General features: G+C 53.2%; 1 protein-coding gene across 1 annotated transcript; it reads left to right on the top strand.

Moving 5' to 3' along the window:
* Nucleotides 1-890: 890 nt before the first annotated feature.
* On the top strand, nucleotides 891-20,908 carry MTURN (maturin, neural progenitor differentiation regulator homolog). The gene is made up of 3 exons (XM_008147623.3): nucleotides 891-1,248; nucleotides 11,528-11,650; nucleotides 19,238-20,908. Exons 1-3 carry the CDS (start codon nucleotides 1,087-1,089, stop codon nucleotides 19,346-19,348), a joined length of 396 nt encoding a protein of 131 aa, XP_008145845.2. The 5' UTR covers nucleotides 891-1,086; the 3' UTR covers nucleotides 19,349-20,908.
* Nucleotides 20,909-21,339: the final 431 nt, after the last annotated feature.

Raw genomic sequence — 21,339 nt, 5'->3', positions numbered from 1 at the left:
GCGCATTTTCTGCAATCCTGCCATGCCTGTCGAGTCCGGGCAGCCAGCGAGCATTCAACAGGTGCGGCTGTTGGGCACGTACTCCCGTTTTGAAATGCACCTCTGCTCTCCAAACTAGCAGCGCCTCGCGTTAGGTTATGCACTACGACGTGAAGCTGAAGAACAGTCCAGACAGTCCCAGGAGGCTTATTTCTAAGAAATACTCAGCTTTATGCTAGTGTGTGTGTGTGTGTGTGTGTGTGTGTGTGTGTGTGTGTGTGTTGGGGGGGGGGGTCCTTTTCCTCTCCAAATGGACGCTCAGATCGGGGTCTAGTAAGTGTATTTGGGGAAACATTTCTTTACCGCCATCGGAGGGCCGCGCGTTGATTCTGAAAAAGACAAGCGCCGTGTTCCCTGAGGTTTTCTCAGCTCCTCCAGGGCTGGCCTCAGACAAGGGACAAGGTATCTGCGATCCTGTGGATGTCCCTGCATTTAAATCGCATTCGTGAAAGCGCTCTCCTGGCCTTTTCACTCCAGAGAAGCGGCCACAGGGACCTCCCGCTTTCTCCGCTTCCCTGTAACCGGGGAAGCCGCGGGTGCGGGGCCCGCGCCGAGACATCACCCCACTCGCCAGCCGGGACGCAGGCCTCCGACTCCCGGGATTGGCTGGGGCCCGTGACGTCACGGCCCGGGGTGGCCCCGGCCTCGCCAAGGCCCCGGGACGCTCCGGGGGTCCTTTATTTAAAAGGGGGGTTGGTATTGGGGAGCCCGCGGAGCTCCTGGCCCGCCCCGCCCCACCCCGCCGCGGCGCGCGCCCGTCCGGTCCGTGCCAGCCTCCTCGGCGGCCCGAAGGGGGCGGGCGGGGGGCGGGCCGGGGAGGAGCCGGGCGCGGCCAGCGGGCCGGGCCGCCGCCCACCCGCTACACACAGCATGTAAACACCGCCGCCGGGAGGAGCCCGGACCCAGGACTCCGCGCCGCCCGGTCCGCCGCCTGCCCCGGAGCCCGCGGAGCCGCGCGCTGCCCGCCCGGAGGAGGACCCCGAGGAGCGGAGGGCGGGCGGAGGGAGCGGGAGGCGGCGGCGAGGAGGCGCGGGCGCGGCGGGCAGGATGGATTTCCAGCAGCTGGCGGACGTCGCGGAGAAATGGTGCTCCAACACGCCCTTCGAGCTCATCGCCACGGAGGAGACGGAGCGCAGGATGGACTTCTACGCCGACCCCGGCGTCTCCTTCTACGTGCTGTGCCCGGACAACGGCTGCGGGGACAATTTTGTGAGTGCTGGTGGGAGGGACCGCATCCGCGCGAGGGAGGCTGCGGGGCGCGGGGCGGGAGGGCGTAACCCCGCGCACCCCTCTTCTCCGGTGTCAGGCTCCGGGCGGGGCCGGTGGGCGGCGGGCAGGGGCGCCCTGACGATCCGGAGGGCCGGGCGTCGGTGGGCTGTTTCAGGGACGCGACCCCAAGGCCCGTGCGCGGTGCTGGGCTTGGAGCATCTCCCGGGTGTCCCGCGTCGCACCGGCCCGGCCCGGGGCGCACGAACCCTCCCGCAGGATCCAGAGTCCGGAGCTTCCTGCACCCACTCGCCCCGTCCGGGTGGGGAATGCCGTTCCCTCCCGATGCGCGGACCCGAGGCTTCCAGGTGCCCCCGCCTGGGGAACCCCACCCGCTCCCCGGGTCGGTCCCTGCGCTGCGTGTTTGGACACAAAGCCTCTGTCCACACTAGCGGTGCCCCATCCCCTGGACCTTCTTTGCGGAATTACACCCCGGATCTTAAAAACGCACGCGCGCGTGCGCATGCACACACACACACACACACACACACACACACACACACACACACGGGCACGCCTATCCCCTGTGCTTCCATGGCTCCTCTATGAGCTTCGGAGCGGGTTCTGTCCGGCTGGGGCGCCCGCCGCGCACCCCTCCCCCAAGCCTGTGGTTTGCCCAGATGAGAGGGAATTCCCCAGCCCCGCTCCTGCCCCCGCTCCAGCCCCTGCTCCTGCCCCGCTCCTGCCCCGCTCCAGCCCCGCTCCAGCCCCGCTCCAGCCCCGCTCCTGCCCCGGGCTCGGAGGGACGGGACCTGGAACTGCTGTGTCCAAATCTTTGACTTTACATCCTGCGCCCACTTGGGATCTTGGCGCTGGCAGTTTAGGAAGGGGATGAGGAGGACAGGGGGTTGGAGGTGGGAAGACTGGGCGCTCCAGGAAGTGTTTGTAAGGACGGGGGTGGGGTGAGGTGTCAGGGTCCCCAAATGTAAGATGGAGGTGGCTGTGGGCTCGGGTTACCGTGTGGTCACAGGCCTGAGCCTGGAGCTGGCGCCGCTGCCGCTGCAGCAGATGGAGGCAGGGCGGCGCCTAGACAGCGCCCGGCCCTGCCCTCAGGTGGGCGAGACAAAGCCGTGCCCCGGTCCACGCCGGCCCGGCGCGCGCCCACCGCCGCCAAGGGCAAGTTCTCAAAGGAGTTACCGAGAGACAGCGAGATCCCCTTTCTCATCCCAGAGAGGTGGCCCTGGCAATAAAGCAGGCTCTGCCCACCCCTCCACCCCACCCTGCAGCTGGGAAGCACCCATCTGGGCCCCAGCCCTGGACACCCTGGAAGAGGGATGCCCTGGGGTGACAGCCAGATCTGAGTTCTGGCCCTGTGACTCGGGTCAGTTGCCGTCACCCAGCTCAGTTCACACATCCAGAAAATGGGTATAAAGCCAGGGCCCAGGCGACTGGATAGATAAAGCACCTAACGGCCCCCACTCACAGCCAGGGCCCCACAGATTTGGATCAGAGGTTGGATCTGGGGTTCCCTGAGTTTAAAGCTTGTCTCTCTCTTTAAAAAAAAAAAATATTTTTTTATTGATTACAGAGAGGAAGGGAGAGGGAGAGAGAGATAGAAACATCAATGAGAGAGAATCATTGATTGGCTGCCTCCTGCAGCCCACCCCCCCATGGGGATTGAGCCCGCAACCAGGGACCCCTCAGTTCAAAGGCTGACGCTTTATCCACTGAGCCAAACCAGCTAGGGCTTGTCTTGCTTTTTAAAAGAGCTTCAATGTTCTCACTTCTCACATGAAGTAAGTCAGGGTGCCTCCATCACAGGAACTTGTGGAGCAAGGAAGCTATAAACATTTGGAAGCACACTCACTGTGGACTGTGGTAGAATGAGTGTTATTTGTTACTGGGGGTGCGGGGGGTGCGAGTCAGTAAAGGGGAGTGCTCCATTGTCAGAGTGAGAGGAAGCCCCAGGGATCGAGTGGCAAGGGCACGGGGGTCCAACTGACTGCCATGTTAGGAGTCCCTCCCAGCCTGGGCTTCCCTAGGCCCCTAGTCCCCCAGTGGCCTTCCCCCCTCCTTACTGTGACGTAGGGCAAGAGACTCGGGAGGTTCTGGATTTTATGGGGAGCGTTCCACACGGCCTCCCTCTGGGACTGAAGGAGGTGCATCCAAATAAATTACTCCAAGGAGATGAAGCGGGTGGAGTAATTAATTCTCTTGTCTTGAATATGTACCTCGAGTCATTCAGAAACATTATGCACATCAGGCCTTTTCAAGACCACCCGTATGGTAAATGTTTTCCCACCTGGGCAAGGAAAAGGCTTGGCTGTATTCATTCACTGACGCTGAAATGAAATAGATGAGGAAGAAAGAAGAGGGAAAGGGACTTCCTTTCTCAGTTTCGAGAGGCCCTCGGGGACCAGATGCCAACCGCTGGCGTTTTCTTAGCGCAGACCTCTCTCGGGTCTGCCCAGGCCAGGTCTGTGGAGCCGCCGTGTGCCTCTAGTTAAAGGACCTCGGGCACCAAGTACATGTCCTACGGCGCTGGGTTCCCTTTCCCAGGAAAGTCTGCTCAGCATGAAAAGGAACTTGAGATGGTTGGAATTCCTAAAACCCGAAGGATTTCTTAATAAGAATATTGACGTAGCATTTCTCAACGCACAGAGTGTCTTCACATCCTTCATTCAACAAGCACGTATGGAGGGCTTACTTTGCACCAGGCCAGGGCTACCTGGAATACGAATAGGGTCTCGGCCCTCATTCCACCGTCCAAGACAGTGTTGGTTAGTGGTTAGGAGCGTGCAGGCTCTGGGGTCAGGCTCCTTGGGTTTGCACCCCAGCCCTCCACATCTAACTTCATGCCATAGGGGAAGTTATTTAATCTCTACGCCATGATTCCCACGGCTGTAAAACAGGGACGACAATGTTAGTAGCTTACTCTCCGGCTGTTTGGAAAAGTGCCTAAAATGGGGTGACTCGGCAGAGTTTCCAGATCTATTTAAAATATAATCCAGGTCATGCCCCCAGCCCTCCCCACCTCACCTAGCCCAGTGGTCGGCAAACTCATTAGTCAACAGAGCCAAATAGCAACAGTACAATGATCAAAATTTTTTGAGAGCCAAATATTTTAAACTTAAACTATATAGGTAAGGTACATTGTTATTAATTAGGGTACTCCTAAGCTGGCCTTTGCTAAAAACGTTGCATTTTGTGGAAGAGCCACACTCAAGGGGCCAAAGAGCCGCATGTGGCTCGAGAGTCGCGGTTTGCGACCACTGACCTAGCCTGACTTCAAGCCCACGCGTGATCTGTCTCTTGCCTCCTTTCCGGTCTCATGTGGGGCCATTCATCCGCCTTGCTTGCTGTGTTCCTGCCACACGGGCCTTCCCGGTCTGCAGACACGCCGTGCTCAGAAGGCCTTTGTATCACTGTGCCCTCTGCTAGAACTTTCTTCCCCCACGACTTGACATGGCCAGCTCCTTTCCGCCATCAGGCCTGGGAGAAACCTCACAGCACAATCCCTCACCTTCGTTAGTCTTACCATAGCACCGGTTCGTACTTCACAGTCTCTTTCAAGTAAATAGTTTCTTCTCTGCCTCCCCCCCTGGACTCATCAGCCTCCCGAGAGCTGTGCCTTGTCTGTCTTGGCCATCCCTGCATCCCAGCGCTTGGAACACTGTCAGACACGCGAAGGTGCTCCGTCTGTGTTGATAAGAATGAATGAACGTCCGTCTAGTGCAGATGTTAAATTTCAAGAATGACAGCATCAAAAAACAATAACAGCTACCACTGATGTGCAGTTTACTGTGTATCGGACAGTGCTCTAATCCTTCGCGTCGATGAACCCATTGACTCTTCGTAATCTGTAAGGTGCTCTATACTTATCTCCACTTCACAGATGAGGAAACTCAAGCGCAGTGGGGTTAACTAACTCCCCACAGCTGTCAAGAGGTAGAGCAACTTGAACCATAGCCCTACTCTGAAAACAGCAGCCCAGGAGTGACAGCTGGGGACCCAGTTCAGGCTGGGTTCAAGGGCGGCTTCTTGAGCCTCTTAAAAATGCTATGAGGTAGGTCGTCTTATCCCCACGTCACAGGCGAGGAAACAGGCTCAGTGAGTGCAAGGGGCTCGTGGGGACTGTGCCACCAAGAAGTGACCGAGCCAGGACTTGAGCCCAAGCCCAGAGGCCTGCCCTTCCCACCCGGCGGAGTGTCCCACAGGCAGGATCAAGGCCAGGCGCTCCCGAGGCCTGGGAACAAGGACTTCCTTTTATTTCCCCTCCGTGTTGGCAGCTCCCGGGTCCCTTGTGCACTCTGTCCCCTTCTCGCTTCACAGGCCACCCAGTTCACGCTGTCCCTTTCCAAACTGCTGCCCTGGTTCCGGCCCCTCCCTGTGGATGGCCCATGATGTCAGGTCCTGGGATAAAATGAAGCTAGAGGTTCAAGGACAGGGCTGGCTCTGCCTGGCTAAAATGGGAGAGGGCCGGGGGATCACAGAAGGTGGCACGTGCCCCCCTCTGCCTACTCAGAAAGTCCTGAGGGCGCTGCCAGGTTTGAGGAGCAGGGTGTTGGCAGCCAGTAATGTACCAGCCTGACAGAGGGGCCCTTGAGTAGGTGGGCACGGCAGCCCCTCCGCTGTCTCCTGCCCTGCCCCTCCCTGGGCCTGGGCGCTAATGAAGGGGCCAAAAAACAGCTCCTCCCTTGTCCTACTTTTTCTGCCAGCCCATCACAACATGCTTGGATCTAAAATGCTGTATAGCGGAGTCCCTCCCTCCTCGATACAAAAACAAAGGCCGAAGTTGTCATAGTATTAACAGAGTTTATTTATAGAAAACTAACGTCACTTTACGTGTGCATGGCCATGTCTGTATCGTTTTCTCCATTTCCATTCTAGGCGTGTCTCTCCTTAACTATGTGACCAAGTAACAACCTTTTGATTCTGGAGGAAATAGAACTTGTTGGAATGAGAAGGCACTGTGTTTGCCTGGGGGGAGGGGTAGTGGGGAGAGAGCCCTTGTCTAACTTAACCTCTACCCTCGGTTTCCTCATCTGTCAGGTGGGGATAATCGCATCTGCATTGGATCATTATGGTGAGGATTAAGTGGGGAATAGTGGTAGACTACAGAGCTTTCCACAGTGGCCGAGCATCTGGATAGAGAGACTGTTGCAGGAACAAAGAGATGTCCTTCCTTCTTAGGTGCACATCCCGGGGAGGGTAAGGTTATGCTAATGTGAGTTCAGATCCATGTGAATAGACACTGATTGGACGCCCCGCTCATGAAAGTCAGTCTGCTGGGTCTCTCCTGCGACCTTTTTAACCTTCCTGTGAGTCTTCTTGTTTTCTGTGTCTTGCCAACGAAGGAGTTGAGGTTGAAGGCATGCACACCTGGTGATGTCCTGGCTCTGCCCCTTGCTCCCTGTGTGATCGCAGGCAAGTTGTGCAACCTTTCTGAGCCTCAGTAACCTCCCTGGCTGACGTCAGGAGCAGGTCATGGGTACGGCCAGCCAGGCTCTTCCCGCCCTGTGCAGAAGTCTGCGTGTCCGAGCGTAGAGGTTAAATTAGCCAAGGAAGTGCTTTCTCCCCACTGTCCCACCATGGAAACACAATGCCATCCCTTTCAACAAGTTCTGTTTTCTCCAGAATCGAAAGGTGGTTACTTGGTCACATAGGTAAGGAGAGACATGCCTGAGATGGCTCCTGGCTTGTCTCTTATGCCGTCTCTTCTGGGGACCGCAGTCCACTTGGGATGAAGCTGCCAAAACTCAAAATGGATCCCTTGGTCCTGCTGACGCCAGAAAGTTCTCAAGTCAGGGCCACAGTGAGAGTGAGGCCGGTGGCAAGGCCCTGGGTGCTGGAGAAGGTCGCTGTAGGGTTGAAGGACCTTGATCTTCTCTTACCATTTTTGGAGACGCTGGGTATTGCCGCCTACACTGCAGAAAGCAGAAAGGAGCTCTTTTTTCTGGTTCCAGAGGACACGGTCTGTTGTCTGAAGCCGGGCAGCTTGGATGATAGACTCCGGCCCAACCTGATAACAGAAGGGAGGGCCTAGAGGGCCTGTCCCGAAGCCCAGGTCACCCCCACCCCCACCCCGGGGACTTGCAGCTCCTAACGGCTGGAAATCTGTCGGGAGGCAGAGGCTGCTCTGGAGCTTCAGCTGACCTGCGGTTTGGACTTGGTTGTAGTCAGTGATGCTCCCCTCCTCCCCGCCACGCCCACCACCTTGGAAGTTAATTACCTTTCTGCTCTGCTTCTGGCTCTCAAGGTGTGGCCCCAGATCCAGCCGCCTGAGCATCACCTGGGGGCCAGTTGGGCATGCAAATGCTCAGCCCTGCTCCCATCAGACAGTCCCGCTGGGACCCCGTGATTTCATTGTGTTTTAGGAAACCTCCAAGTGACCTGCACCCTAAGCTGGAGACCGCGCGTCCCTCCCCTTCACGGAGCCCTGGCTTGGCATTCCTCCTGTTGTGGCACAACCCCATCGGAAAGCCAAGACATCTGTGCCTGCTTTTACATTTGCCCGGGGACCACCGCACGTTGTTCAAAGCCACGCGTTCTCTGACCCCTGTTTTCACGGCCAAAGTGGGTGTTTGGCTGCACGTGCTTCAAACACTCCCCGAGCTGCAGTCACGGGGGCCGCCCAAGCCCTTGGCTCAGGACTCCGGCCTTCAGTGACCCATTTGTCTCTGGACACGACTAGACCCACACCCTGATTCCAGGAGCATCAGCCCATCCACCTGACGTCCTTCCTGCCCTGCCCTGGTGTTGGAAGGGGTTCCCTCTCTTTTTCCTAAGAGGTAACCATCCTGCCCCCAGCCCCTTGCCCGTTCATCCTGAAGGCCCTGTTTGGTCCGGGGGCACTGCCTCCGGGCACTGATCTCCTCCTGCCTTCCCACGGGCTCTGGAGGCAAATCTGTGTCCTGTTCCAGCACGTGGCCAGGCCCGTCCACCCTGCGCGGCTTGTCCTGACCTCACTGGGTCCTGTCTTCTTTTCCTTCCGGTGTTTGCCCTTTGTCCTCGTTTTCCCAACTGCAGACGGTTTTTTAGGTCATCACGTTTTGTACTCTATGGGTCTTTGCTGATGGCCTTGGTTAGTTTGGGAAGGACACAATCTCAAAAAATTAAAATGGATACTTTTGTTGGGAGATACAGTGGATTTGAAACCATTAGTGGTGTCTTTTGAGGGGCCACGTACACCTGAGTCTGTCCTTTTCCAAACCCTGTGCTCTCTCGCCTTATCCTATGGGCAGGGATTCAGTAAAACCTGTTTTGTTTGTTTTTTTTTAAACTAACACGACAGGGAATCCAGGGTGAGTTAGCCAAATGAGAGAAGTTGGGGCAGACTGGATAGAAAGCCCTTTAGTGGGTGTTAATTCTTCCTTCTCCAAAATATATTCACAAATCAACAACTCCGGAAGCAGAGCGGTGACGGCTGTGGCCTGAGCCCTCTCCTCATGGAGATGCCCGAACGCCACCTCGCCAGAGCAGCAGGCCGGTTCCACGCAGAGGGGGGTGCGCTGCGCTGCGGGTCCTGTGAGTGACGCCCTTGCCTTAGTTTACTTTGTAATTGAAGAAACAGGCACACGCGTCCTCCACGGGTCCACCTACTCCTGAACGAGCTACAGCCCCAGTTGCCTTGGACAGTGTCCTCGGGGAGGTCACAGTGGGTGTCCGATTTGCTCAGCATGTGACCTTAGCCAGGCGGCAGGTGGAACCCTCCCACCCCCATTCTCCTGCACACTCCAGAGGCGAGGGGTACTCCGGCCTGCCAGCCAGCCACTGTGGCAGGCACCTACACTAGACTTGTTGCCTTTTCTCTAGTCCTCAGGCCTAGGGAGGTCAGGCTAAAAGTCTCCTTCCTGGGTGATGCTAGATGGTAATCCCATCGTTAATGTGGGTAAGAATTTGAAATACACTTGTTAAAATTTGAGCGTGAGCAGGGGTGCTGAGCAGACACGCGTTAAAGTGGACTTTCTGGTTCTTGCTGAATCCCCGCCGATTAAGAATCAGGTTGGATGATGGACTCGAGAGCGCTTAGTACCGCCCCACTTCCGTCCACTGGGAGAGGCTGTTCCATACATGGCTTTTCAGCGGCTCCACAACTTGAAGGGTCTCTAACGGGGAATCGCGTTTGAACTGTTCTCTAAGTTAGAGGAGGTAGAAGTTACAGCGCTATTAGGTCGAGTCAAAAGCTACCCTGGGAGTCTGCTGGACCCGGGCAGCGTGTGTGGGAAACGGGCCTTTGCTTCTGTGAAACACACGTAATTGGCTGTGAAGATGGCACCCCGCACCTCGTTAGTCTCCCTTAGATCTGGGCAGTATTTGAAGTCCGGAGATCCAGTCCTTGGAAACGCTGCCATGAGGAGGAAGACAGTGAAATGTGTGTACTGAGTGATGGGCTTGCACTGTCTGGGGTGATGCCCTAGTCATTTGTATTCATGGGAGGGAGTAAGTATGGGCTTGATAGGGACCCTTTCTCCAAATAAATCTCACCTCCTGCTGCTTAGCTGCTGCTGCTTATTCCCATCTGCCAAAGTCTCCCTCTTCCCGTACCTCTGCACTTCTTAAAATGTATTTTTATTGATTTCAGAGAGAAAGGGAGAGGGAGAGAGAGAGAGAGAAGAAATATCAGTGGTGAGAGAATCATTGATGGGCTGCCTCCTGCACAGCCCCTACTGGGGATCGAGCCCACAACCCAGGCATGTGCCCTGACCGGGAATCGAACGGTGACCTCCTGGTTCCTTGGTCAACACTCAACCACTGAGCCATGCCGGCTGGGCCTTCTATGCTTTTTAAAAACTAGCGTTGAGCTGTCATTAGTTGGTCCCTCTAAACAGTGATTTTTGATAACTGATACATACCCTGACGTTATCCTGGTAGCCCATGGCCTGTCGCTTCCTCATCTAGATCTCTCCCGCCTGTTTCTTGGGCTTATTCCAAATCCTGGAACATTTATGGGAGACTTGTCTAGTCCTAAAGATGTGCTAAAATGGATATCCTCACGTGGATTAAAAAAGGAGAAGAAGAAGGAGAAGAAGAAGGAGAGAAGGAGGAGGAGAAGGAGGAGGAGAAGGAGGAGGAGAAGGAGGAGGAGAAGGAGAGGAGGAGGAGGAGGAGGAGGAGGAGGAGGAGGAGGAGGAGGAGAAAGAAAAGAAAAGAAAGAAGAAAGAAAAACTCGTCTAGGCTTAAGGAAAATGTAAAACCTAGAGCCAGTCTCCTCTGGGTGTAGTTCACATTGTGAAGTGAGGCTTGGGCGTGAGCCTTCTTAAAGCATTTTAAGGGAAGGTGAACTTTCACAAGCCCTCCAACCGCGCCCCCCCCCCCCCCCCCCCCCCCGCCCAGTGACTGATTGATGACTTTCCTGTGTGTTCTCCTAAATTCATTTCATTTTGAAATAAATTTACCATCACCCCCACTCACAGGCTAATCTGGGTAAAGAATGTCTTGTTCCAAGTTAGTGGTTACAAACTATGTTTAATTAATCCTTCAGCTACAGCCGAAGGCAAAGTCAAGGATCATGCAGGCTCTTGGTTTCTGCTCCTTCCTGGTTGAAAGCCGCCCTCGGCCTGCACTAGAAGGGGGGGCAGTGGACATCGTGGGTGGGGGCTCGGCCCCACTGCCCTGTTTGCAACGCATGAGCAGATCTGTTGCAAATTGAGCAGTTGGGATTATGGACCAGGAGCACAGGGTCTGCATTTCTTTTTCTTTAAATATGTTTTTACTAGAGGCCCAGTGCATGAATTCATGCACAGGTAGGGTCTGGCCGGCCCGCCCCAACCTGGCGGGGGGGGAGGGGATGTGGGAGGTTGGCCAGCCAGCCCCGTTACCCATGGGGTGGAGGGAGGGCGATTGGGGCTGCAGTGCGTGTCAAAGCAATCGGTCGTCCGGCATTGCAGTCACTTGGCTTATATAGATAGATTGATTGATTTCAGAGAGGAAGGGAGAAGGAGAGAGAGATAGAAACACCAATGAAGAGACAGAATCATTGATCAGCTGCCTCCTGCTTGCCCCACACTGGGGATCGAGCCCACAACCCAAGCATGTGCCCTGACAGGGAATTGAACCATGACCTCCTGGTTCATAGGTCGATGCTCAACCACCGAGCCACACTGGCCGGGCAGTAGGGTCTGCATTTTCTGATCCCTTTCAGAGCAAACAAGTCAATGACCATATGCATCTTACTCTGCTTCCAGTCCCTGTGCTGGAAAAGCTCTCCCCGGCTTTCCGGATGTGCACTGCGTGTAATGACTGTGTCTGTTCTCTCCTCTCCCCTGCCCCTGGGCGCCAGCACGTGTGGAGTGAGAGCGAGGACTGCCTGCCATTCCTGCAGCTGGCCCAGGACTACATCTCCTCCTGCGGCAAGAAGACGCTCCAGGAAGTCTTGGAAAAAGTCTTCAAGTCGTTCAGACCCGTAGGTGCCCGCCCGGCTTCTGAAGCCCTTGTTTCCTAACCGGACTGCCCTTTGAAACACATGGATCGTGGGGAAATCGGGCAGAATCTGGGATGACTAATTGTTTGTCTCTTGTCTACTTGGTGGCTTAAAGATAGCAGCTATGGAGGGTGGCTGAGGGCGGGAGGGAGGGGGAACGGGATGTGGCACAGCTGTTCGGTGCAGGGACGGTGGTTATTTCTAGCATCACTGGAGTTGAGAACCGCTGTTAGGGTGGGAAGCAAACAGCCTTCGTGAGGCAACTGAATATCCCTGTCCTCACCCAGGAGTCTTCCAGCCAACATGCTGGGAAGTGCCCTGCAGGTGCCCTCACCTTATGATGGTGAGACCTCTATTCAGGGGCGGCCAGAAGGCTACACAAAGGAGGTACCTCCACCCCTGTGGGCATGGAGAAGGATGAAATTGGGTGTGGGTCCTATTCTTTCTTTTTTAAATTTATTTATTTTAAATATATTTTGATTGAATTCAGAGAGGAAGGGAGATGGAGAGCGAAGTAGCAATGTCAATGATGAGAGAATCATTGATTGGCTGCTTCCTGCACACCCCACACTGGGGATTGAGCCCGCAACCCGGGCATGTGTCTTTGACTGGAATTGACCAGGGGACCTTTCAGTCCGCAGGCCAACGCTCTATCCGTGGAGCCAAACCAGCCAGGGCGAGGGTCCTGTTCTTTTCTCTTTATAAACTCACTATAGAGAGCTTGTCCACCCCACCACCACCACCCGTTAGGATTTAGGAGTCTGTAGTTTGTGTCTAACTAGCCGTGTCTTCACTCTTGCTGGAAAGCATGTACAGTGAATACTCACCCTATTGTGAAAACGGCCTGTTTCCCTTTGTCATTATTGGAAGACAGAGCCAGTGTCCCCACACTTCTCCCAAGTTCAGTTCCTTGCCCACTGGACTCCACGTGGCCAGGATAGTTGCTCTAGAATTTCCATTCATTTCTTTTTCAAATCTTTTAAAACAGTGTGTACTTTTCTGCTGAAATTTTCAAGCTTGTCTGTCATTTCTCTGAACATAGTAGGCATGGTTGCACGAGAGACTGTGTTTGATAGTCCAGTATTTCAAGGTTTGTAAGTCTGTTTGTTGCCATTTGTTTTGACTGTTCTCACTCCTGCTATTGTGTTTCTTTGTGTGTTGGATTTACATAGTTGAAAATTTATATATAGGAATAAATCGAGGCCCATGATGAGGGTATCTTCCTAAGGGGAGTTGGGGGTGTTGTTTGCTTCTGCCAGGGCTTAGGCCTGTCGGCCCGAGAATGCCTTTGAGCAATGCCAGGCCTGTGGTTCTCGGAGCTCTGCAGGTGATGCCAAGGCAGGCTGCAGGCTGCCTCCTCCTAGTTGATCCTTGTCCTGAGAGCTGACTTAGGCCCCACCCCCACCCCCACCCCCACCCCCATCCCCATCCCCATTCAGGCTGCTAAGCAACTACCACAGACTGGGTGGCTTAGAAACAACAGAAGTTTACTTATCTCAGTCTGGAGGCTGGGAAGGCCACCATCAGGTGGCTAGTAGACTTGGTGTCTGGTGAGAGCCCGCTTCCTGGTCACAGCATCTCCTCACTGTCACTCACCTGGTGGAAGGAGGGAGCTATCTCTGGGGCCTGTTCTATAAGGTCTTGGTCCCATTTATGAGGAATCTACCTTCCTGACCCAATTGCCTCCCAAAGGCCCCACCTCCTCATACCACCACCTCAGGGGGGTAGAATTTCAACATGAATTTCAGACACAGACATTCAGACCAGAGCCAAGGTATAGGCCCGTGGTCGGCAAACTGCGGCTCTTTGGCCCCTTGAGTGTGGCTCTTCCACAAAATACCACGGCCTGGGCGAGTCTATTTTGAAGAAGTGGCGTTAGAAGAAGTTTAAGTTTAAAAAATTTGGCTCTCAAAAGAAATTTCAATCGTTGTACTGTGGATATTTGGCTCTGTTGACTAATGAGTTTGCCGACCACTGGTCTAGGCCTATGGGGTCCCAGCTTACAGTGGGGGTGGTTCATCACAGTTTGCTCCTTTGGGAGACCCTGGCTTTGACTGGTCCCCCAGCTCTGAGCATAGGCCAGCCATGCAGTCAGGTTTCTACCTGCTGCTTCTCGGTCAGCAGGTGCCCTCAGGACAGAAGCAGGTGCACGGCTCTAGGTCCTAATTCCTCATTGTATCCAAGAAGGCATTTTTCATTGGGAATCCAGCCATTGGTTCCCTGTGGGAGAGCTGGTCCCAACCATTTCACCCACTATTACTACAAGAATTGGAAGTTTCGTGGCTTTTGTCCACCCTTGTTGATTTGCATCATTCATCTAACCCAGTGGTCGGCAAACTCATTAGTCAACAGAGCGGCAGACCGCGGTTTGCCGACCACTGATCTAACCAACTCAATTTTATTTTTAAAAATTTCTTAGCCCATTTGGTTCAAATAGATTTTTAAAATTTTCTATTTACTTATTAGAGCAGGGGGAGAGAGAGAAATATCAATGTGAGAGTGAAATATCCGTGAGCTATCTCCTGCTTGCCCACCACCAGGGATCGGGCCCACAACCCAGGCATGTGCCATGACCAGGAATCGAACTAGCAACCTTTCGGTGCACAGGACGATGCCCAACTAACTGAGCCATAGCAGCCAGAGCTCGCTGTTGGTCTTGCCTAAGGGAGGTTGCCTTTAGAAGTAAGACCCAGGGAGGGTCTTGTCGCTGGTGTAGTTGGAAGTTTTGCTGGAGTAGCGCATGCCCCAGGGCTCCAGGGCGGTCAGGCAGGTGAGCTTCAGCACATCGTCCCCCTGAGAACTGGTGCTTTTGTTTGCAGGCGGGGAAGCCCGTGAGGAACATTTTCCCCTTAGAACAGCCTCCTCCCTGGCTGCCCGTCCTTGTTCCCTTGGCCCGTCCTTTGCCAGCCCCCGCCTGTGCAGTCTCTCTAGAAAGATAAGATCCATCTGTTGACAGCCTTCTGCTGCCGTTGGGGCATCAGTCAAGCAGAGTCAATTAAGTTGCTGCAGCCGTGCGCTCCTGCGTGCACGGCCCAGAGCGGGGTCAGCACCTGGCCTTCCCCAGCCGTCCTGCCCGGCGGCTGAGCAGGCCACGGCCGCTCTCTGCCTGTCTCCACACACCAACTCTGTCGGCTGTGCTTCTCCCCCTTTCTCTCGTTTCCCCTTCCCCCCACTGAACCCCCCCCCCCCCCAATAAATCCGTTGTTGGATGGGAAAAGGAAAAAGAAAAGTGATCCTTTTTTGCCATTTTACTCTTTTTCCTCTACTTCTTCATCACATTTTCAACCATAGGTATCGGTCACCTGCATTTGCCCACGCCCTGCTTTAGAGAGTGAGGTCACGGCACAGCGCCCCGCTCTTGTCCCCAAGGCGCTGGCTGTGGTAGGAGAGACAGACACAGAAACTGCCGAGAAACTCCACGTTACAAGACAGAGCGTTTATTTTGGTCCAGACGCTCTGCTGGGTGCTTCCTGTGCAGAACACGCCAAGAGTTCCAGTCCCTGCTCTGCGTACTCCGTGTTGCTGGGTCCTTAGGGAGCTGTTTCCTGGGAGGACATTAGTGATGTGAACTTCAGGGTGGTGTTTGTGGTCTCTCCCCAGTGATGTGGAATCAGGATACTTCATTGATGAGCAACCCGGGCTCTGAGGCAGCGATTCAAATCCCAGCTCTGCCACTTGATGGCTGTGTGACCTTAGCCAAGTTACTTAACCTCTCTGTTTCTCAGTTTCTTCATTTGTAAGATTAGGAAACGATGACAATAGTTATCTTAGGGTTGCTGTGATGCTTAAAGGGTGCATTTCTCATGGGGTACATAGTACAGCATTTACAACACTAAAATACTGCTGAGAAGTGAGCAGGACTTCGTGAAATGTTGTACAGGACTCGTAGGTTCTTGGTGGGGAGAAAAACCAATTTGCTAAGTGCTTTCAGCACATGCTTAACAGAGACACCTGGCTACCGTAAAGGATGGAAAGAGGTATTGATGGGGTATTATAGTCAAAAGTTTATCACCATTGGTTTGGGCAAAATAATAACCACCATTCAATAGCTAATGCGTTCGGCTCACTGTGTTAGATGCATTTGTCCTCCTAGTGCTGTAAGGAGGACGAGTGGACACTCTGTCCCCCAGGGGGCGCCTGACCGCAGAGCCTCGGGGTGGCAGGGTGACGGGTGATATTTATGTTCTTCTTTTCTGTATTTTCTAAATTGTCTGTGATGTCACAGAAAACATTTATAATCAGAAATGGTGTTGTGTTTTTTAAAAAGCTTTTTTGTCTACACCAAGCATGTGGAGCTCAAAGGCTAACACTGGCCAAATAAACGGCCGCGAGTTTGACATGCTTGGTCTACACTGTGCTAGAAGGGCTAGGAGTGCCAGGGATGAGCGGGCTCGCTGAGGAACGCAGCGCCGGGCGGGGACTTCATGAGGGACCTGGAGAAAGGGCAGGATCCGGAGGTGCTCAGCGGGGGGAGGAGGGCTGACGCCCCGGCAGGGAATCGAACCGAACCGTGGGCCATTTTAAGTTGATTATGGCTTTTGTTTTTTGCTCACATTATAAACAAACCCTTGTGCGTGTGTTTCAGAAAGAAAAATGGCCCCTAAAACTGAGAGAGTAGCTATTACTCTTGCCTATTAGTCATCTTGCCACCTGCCTCTTTTTTTCCTCACATCAGGAAGACAGACTGCCCGGGTCTTGGGTCTGTTGGTACCACCAGCATTACCATCAGTAAATAAATGGTGGCAAATGCCCCAAATGCTTTAGCATCTCCATACTGAATGTGGCTTCAGCTCAATTACACCACTTTCCAAAAGACCCCTATTCAGTCCTTCAGTTCATCCATGCTCTCTTGGGTCTATGGAACTTTTCTCTACCATCTCGGACAGTCCTGTTTGGATGGATGGGCCCCAGAAGTTCTGTGTGATCGTAGGTCGTTCAGAGGAAGCTTGGTAGACAGCAAGACCCTGGAAATGCCAACACTTGTCCAGAGAGAACATGCAGGTTTTTTCCAGTCGATTGAGAAGGAATTAGTGATCTTAACTACCAGCAGTCATTTAAGTGTACCAGACAGGATTTCTTGGCCTGCCTCGTTTTCCTCCCAAGGATGTGTGAGTGCTGTGAGAACAGGGGGTCCAGGATTCTCTCCAGTCTGTTTGCACTCCTGTCTCTGATAGATCTTGACTGTTCACAGTTCGGATCCAGAAGTTAAATTTAGACTTACCCGCCATACATGGGAATGGAGGCAGGGGTGGGAACGCTAGACGGTCACGTGTCTGTGTGATATCGTTTGGAATCCCAGGCACATTCTCGTTCATATGGTTCTTAACTCTTTCTGTTCTGACTTATTTCGATTTTCAAATAAAACCTGAACGCCGGAGTATGAGTCACCTGCGTTCATGGTACCAGCCATCTCTTCTCTCTCTTTAGAGGCAAAGTTGATCTTTTATTCCGTCGCTAAGATATGGAGGGAGGCCTGGTAGGGGCAAGGAGCGTCTCCCTTCTCCCAGCCGCTCACGAGGTTGTTACAAACTGTTGGGATGAGCTGGATGTGCCCCTCCCGCCCCACCGCTCCCCGTCGGCAGGGGCACTTTGAGACGGCTCTGTGCTCGGCGCTCTAAGGAGAAAGCACGAGTCTGCAGTCGGCCACGGCCGCCCTGGCAGGCCACAGGCGCCATGTGACCAGGAGAGCCGGCAGACGATCTTGCCCGGAGTGTGTTCCTAGGGCTCCGTGAGACCAGCCAGAGTTGTGGTTTGAGAACCTCGGTCCAGGCGTTACCAGGATTGGGACTCTGCTTATCCTTGTCTCACTTGGGGAGTTGGGGAGGATCAGGAAGAAGGAAGGGAGTTGGGTGGGGGTGGCGTGGCCGGGCACTAGGGAGGCAGTGCACAGCAAACAGAGTGGCCCGTCTTATCTTAGTGCCTTCCTGCAGTTAGAGCTTAGGTCATAGGGCCGTTTGGTGAAGTTGCCTCAGAATGACGGACCAAGGATGAGGTCACTGTGTGAGGAAGTCCTTTGGCCTCGTGTATGCTGCAATCTCAGGGAAGAGCCAGGGCTGGATGCCCATGATCACGGACAAGGCTCAGGAGTGCCCAAGGTCACGGCTTCCTGCCAACCCCAGAGCTTCTTGTTCTTATTGGTCCAGCCCAGCTCATGGCACTCAGTTTCCAACCGAACACCAGCCAGTGCTTTCAGAACATGTTTACTGTGGCTGGTTGTGACTTTCCCTGATGGTGATTAGAGAGCATTTGGAAAATATGAGAAGATTACAAAGGGAAAAATTTACCCATAATCACATTGTCTAAAAATAATGCTCTTAAAATTTGGATGTATTTCATTGAACTCTTTTTTTCTATGCATTTGTACATAAACTTAAAGAAATATGTATCATAATGTAAACTCACATTCTTTTTACACTTGTGAGCATATTTTTATATCATTAGATTATTAAAAACTAGAGGCCCGATGCACGAAATTCGTGCAAGAGTAGACCTTCCTTCCCCTGGCTGGCTTCCCTCCGACCGCCGGCAGGCACCCGGGACCCGGCTTTGTCTGGAATGACGTCCAGAAGGATGTCTGGTCTAATTAGCATATTACCCTTTTATTATTATAGATACTATTTTAAGTGGCTATGTAAGATTTTATCTTCTGGGCACCTAATAACTTATTTAATCACTTTGTTGAACCTTTTCAGAGTTTCCACATTCCTATATGTGTGTTATAAATAACTAGAGGCCCAGTGCATGATTGAATCATGCACGTGTAGGGTCCCCTACACGCTTTCGATCGCGGGGGAGCTGGGTGCCTGTCTGCTGGTGCACCAGGCACCCAGCTCCCACGCTTTCGCTTTCGATCGCGGGGGAGCTGGGTGCCTGTCCACTGGTGCACCAGGCCTTTTGGAAGCCTCCGGCTCGGCGGAGGCTTCTGAAAGGCCTGGTGCCAGAGCAGACAGGCACCCAGCTCCCCCGTTTTTGATGGTCCACGGCGGGACGTGAGCTCGCTGCCCCAGAGGCCCCTTCTGTTCCACAGCACAGCCATGGCGCAGACGCTGGTCCAATCAGCTACCACGACCACCCCGAGTCCTGCCCCCTGCACCTCCCGCTGGCCCAATCATGGGCGTAGCAGAGTGATGGTAATTTACATATTACCATTTTATTAGGTAGGATAGCAGCTGTGCTTTTAGGGGAGAAAAAGAGGAGAACCGATTTTTGACATCTTGATGGGACAGTCACACTGTTCATTGTACTACTGCTAACATCCCAGATATGTGTGGGTGTGCGTGGATAGCATATCTTTGTGCATAGGTGGGAGGAGGGGTCATGTTTTCATGCTTGAAAGTAGAGAATCTTCAGGGTCCCCAATAAAAATGAGCCCTTTGGGCCCCAATCCATTGAAGGATTGCTATTTCCCTCTAATAAGTTTATAAACGTAATTGTTGGGGAGACTCTCGTGGGAATTCGTAGCTGCTGTGCCGAGTCCTGTAAGGGCTGCTCGGTTTGGGGCAGATGCCATTGGTGGCCTTCCTGCCTGGGGCCTTTGGCCTCACAGCTGCTTCTCTTCTCTCCCTGCAGTTACTGGGGCTTCCGGATACCGATGACGACGCCTTTGAAGAGTACAGCGCAGACGTGGAGGAGGAGGAGCCAGAGGCGGACCACGCCCAAATGGGGGTCAGTCAGCAGTAAACTTGGAAGGGCTCCCACCTGCCAAGGAGTGAGCCCCGTGGTACCCGAGGCGGGCTCGCCTGCTGCTCCTGGGCTAGCTCTCAGCAACAGGACGTCTGACTCCCAGCTTCCGAATTAAAGCGAAATACCTTCTTAACAACCACAAAAGACTGGGATGAGCTACGCTCAGAAGTGCCCTGCATTTGACTCCCGTGTCAGTGGGTTTCTATGGAGTTCTCGGTAGCCTTGGCCATTTCTAAGTTAGAGTCCATTCTGTGGCTGACGGGTCTCTCTTAAGTTTCTGTTGGAGAATTGACATTCACCGACTCGAGTGTAGGGAACTCTGAATGTATTAAGGATGTGTTTTGAGTCCTCACAGGTGACTTTATGGAGGGAAAGCATGGAGAGAAGAAATGCGGTCTGCGCTTTGTATGTACCTGGTTACGTGTTGTAAGTGAACGTTTTTGCTTATAAAGCATGAGTTTTAATACCTAGTCATTACACTGCACAAGTGCAAGTACAAGGGCAGGCAAGGATGGCCCCTCAGCTTTGGGTGAAGAGGGGAGGGAGGGAAGACCCTCCCAGTTACCCGGGGACGTGGCAACTGGTTCCTGGTTGTATAAACATACTGGCCTGGTCAATTACTTTAAAACATGCTAAGTCCAAGACTTAACAGTGGAAAATATAAATGGGGTGACATCAGTTACCAACTTCTCTCGACTGTTTGTAAGCCGTCCCACATATGAAACATTGACCTTCTCTTTTTATAATGAGATGGCAACTTGTTAAATCATGCAACTATCTAAAATCCAAGGGCCACGTCAACTTTGAAGCCATAGATCAATTTCATGGGAAAATAAACCAGGATAACATTTTTTTAAAAATACGATGGAATCCTTTTTTCTTAATCTGTCTTTTATTCTTTTTTAAGAAAAATGTCAAGAAAAGGATCCCACTGTACTTAAAAATTGTAATCAAATGCTTCAAAATTCAATTGCAGTGAAAAATTTTTTTTAAAACATGTTTTTATTGATTTGAGAGAGAGGGGAAGAGAGATGGAGAAAAGCATCGATGTGAGAGAGAAACATCAATGGGCTGCCTCCTGCACATCCCCTACTGGGGATCTAGTCCACAGCCCCTGGCATGTGCCCTGACTGGGAAGCGAACCAGCAACTTTTTGGTGCATGGGATGATGCTCAGCCAGCTGAGCCACACTGGCCAGGCCTGCAGTGAATGTGTAAAGTGATACGAACCTTTCCATGGCAGCTTAGCTTGGTGCAGAGGGGAACTTTTAGTGATCACAATACTCAGCTAAAAAGACTGAAAAAAGACTGTCATCCTTTAGCCAACAAATACTCCTGGGAGAAATCCTTCGTCATGCTAACATGGACTTATTTCTAATACTCCTTTTCTTGGGCCCTTCTGCACCTCTGGTCCTCACCACGTGGGTACCGGTGCCCTTTTACAGCATTTCGCTGAACGTGGCATCTGGGTGGGGATGTTTCTAACATGCGTGCCGGTTAGGTTGTGAACGTTTTGATTTAAACAAATAAAAAAAAAGCAGCAGCCGCAGAGGCTTCAGAGCTTCTGGGAGTCTCGTCTGTCTTCCAGGCACGTCTGTGTAAACCTGATGGTCTCAGCATTTTCTGTTTAATGGGTGCTGGGAGGAGCCCGGCTGCTCGTGGTCAAACCGTGCCCCGCAGTTTTAAGTCACGGGGTAAAATGATACAGTGCTTTCTGCCCGGGCGTCAGGAACCACATTTTTTCTTGTCTTGGGAAAACATAGTCAAGGTTAATTTCAAGGCAAGTGAATTTCCTGGGGGGGGGGGGGGGGGGCGGGGGGGGAGCCCATTAACAAAACCAACCCTGATGATTCCTCCTCCAATGCGGTGAACGCGCTCTGGGCTCTGCTCGATGGCGGGGATCTGATTGGCTGAGACCTGAGCCCAGGTGTGTGGGGAGCCGCCCCTTCTGTAGCTCTGGCTCAGGGTGGCTCGCCTTCCGCAGCTGAA

Source organism: Eptesicus fuscus, chromosome 14 (assembly GCF_027574615.1).
Source record: "Eptesicus fuscus isolate TK198812 chromosome 14, DD_ASM_mEF_20220401, whole genome shotgun sequence".
Classification (NCBI taxonomy): domain Eukaryota; kingdom Metazoa; phylum Chordata; class Mammalia; order Chiroptera; family Vespertilionidae; genus Eptesicus; species Eptesicus fuscus.
This window is presented reverse-complemented; position numbering and strand designations above follow the sequence as displayed.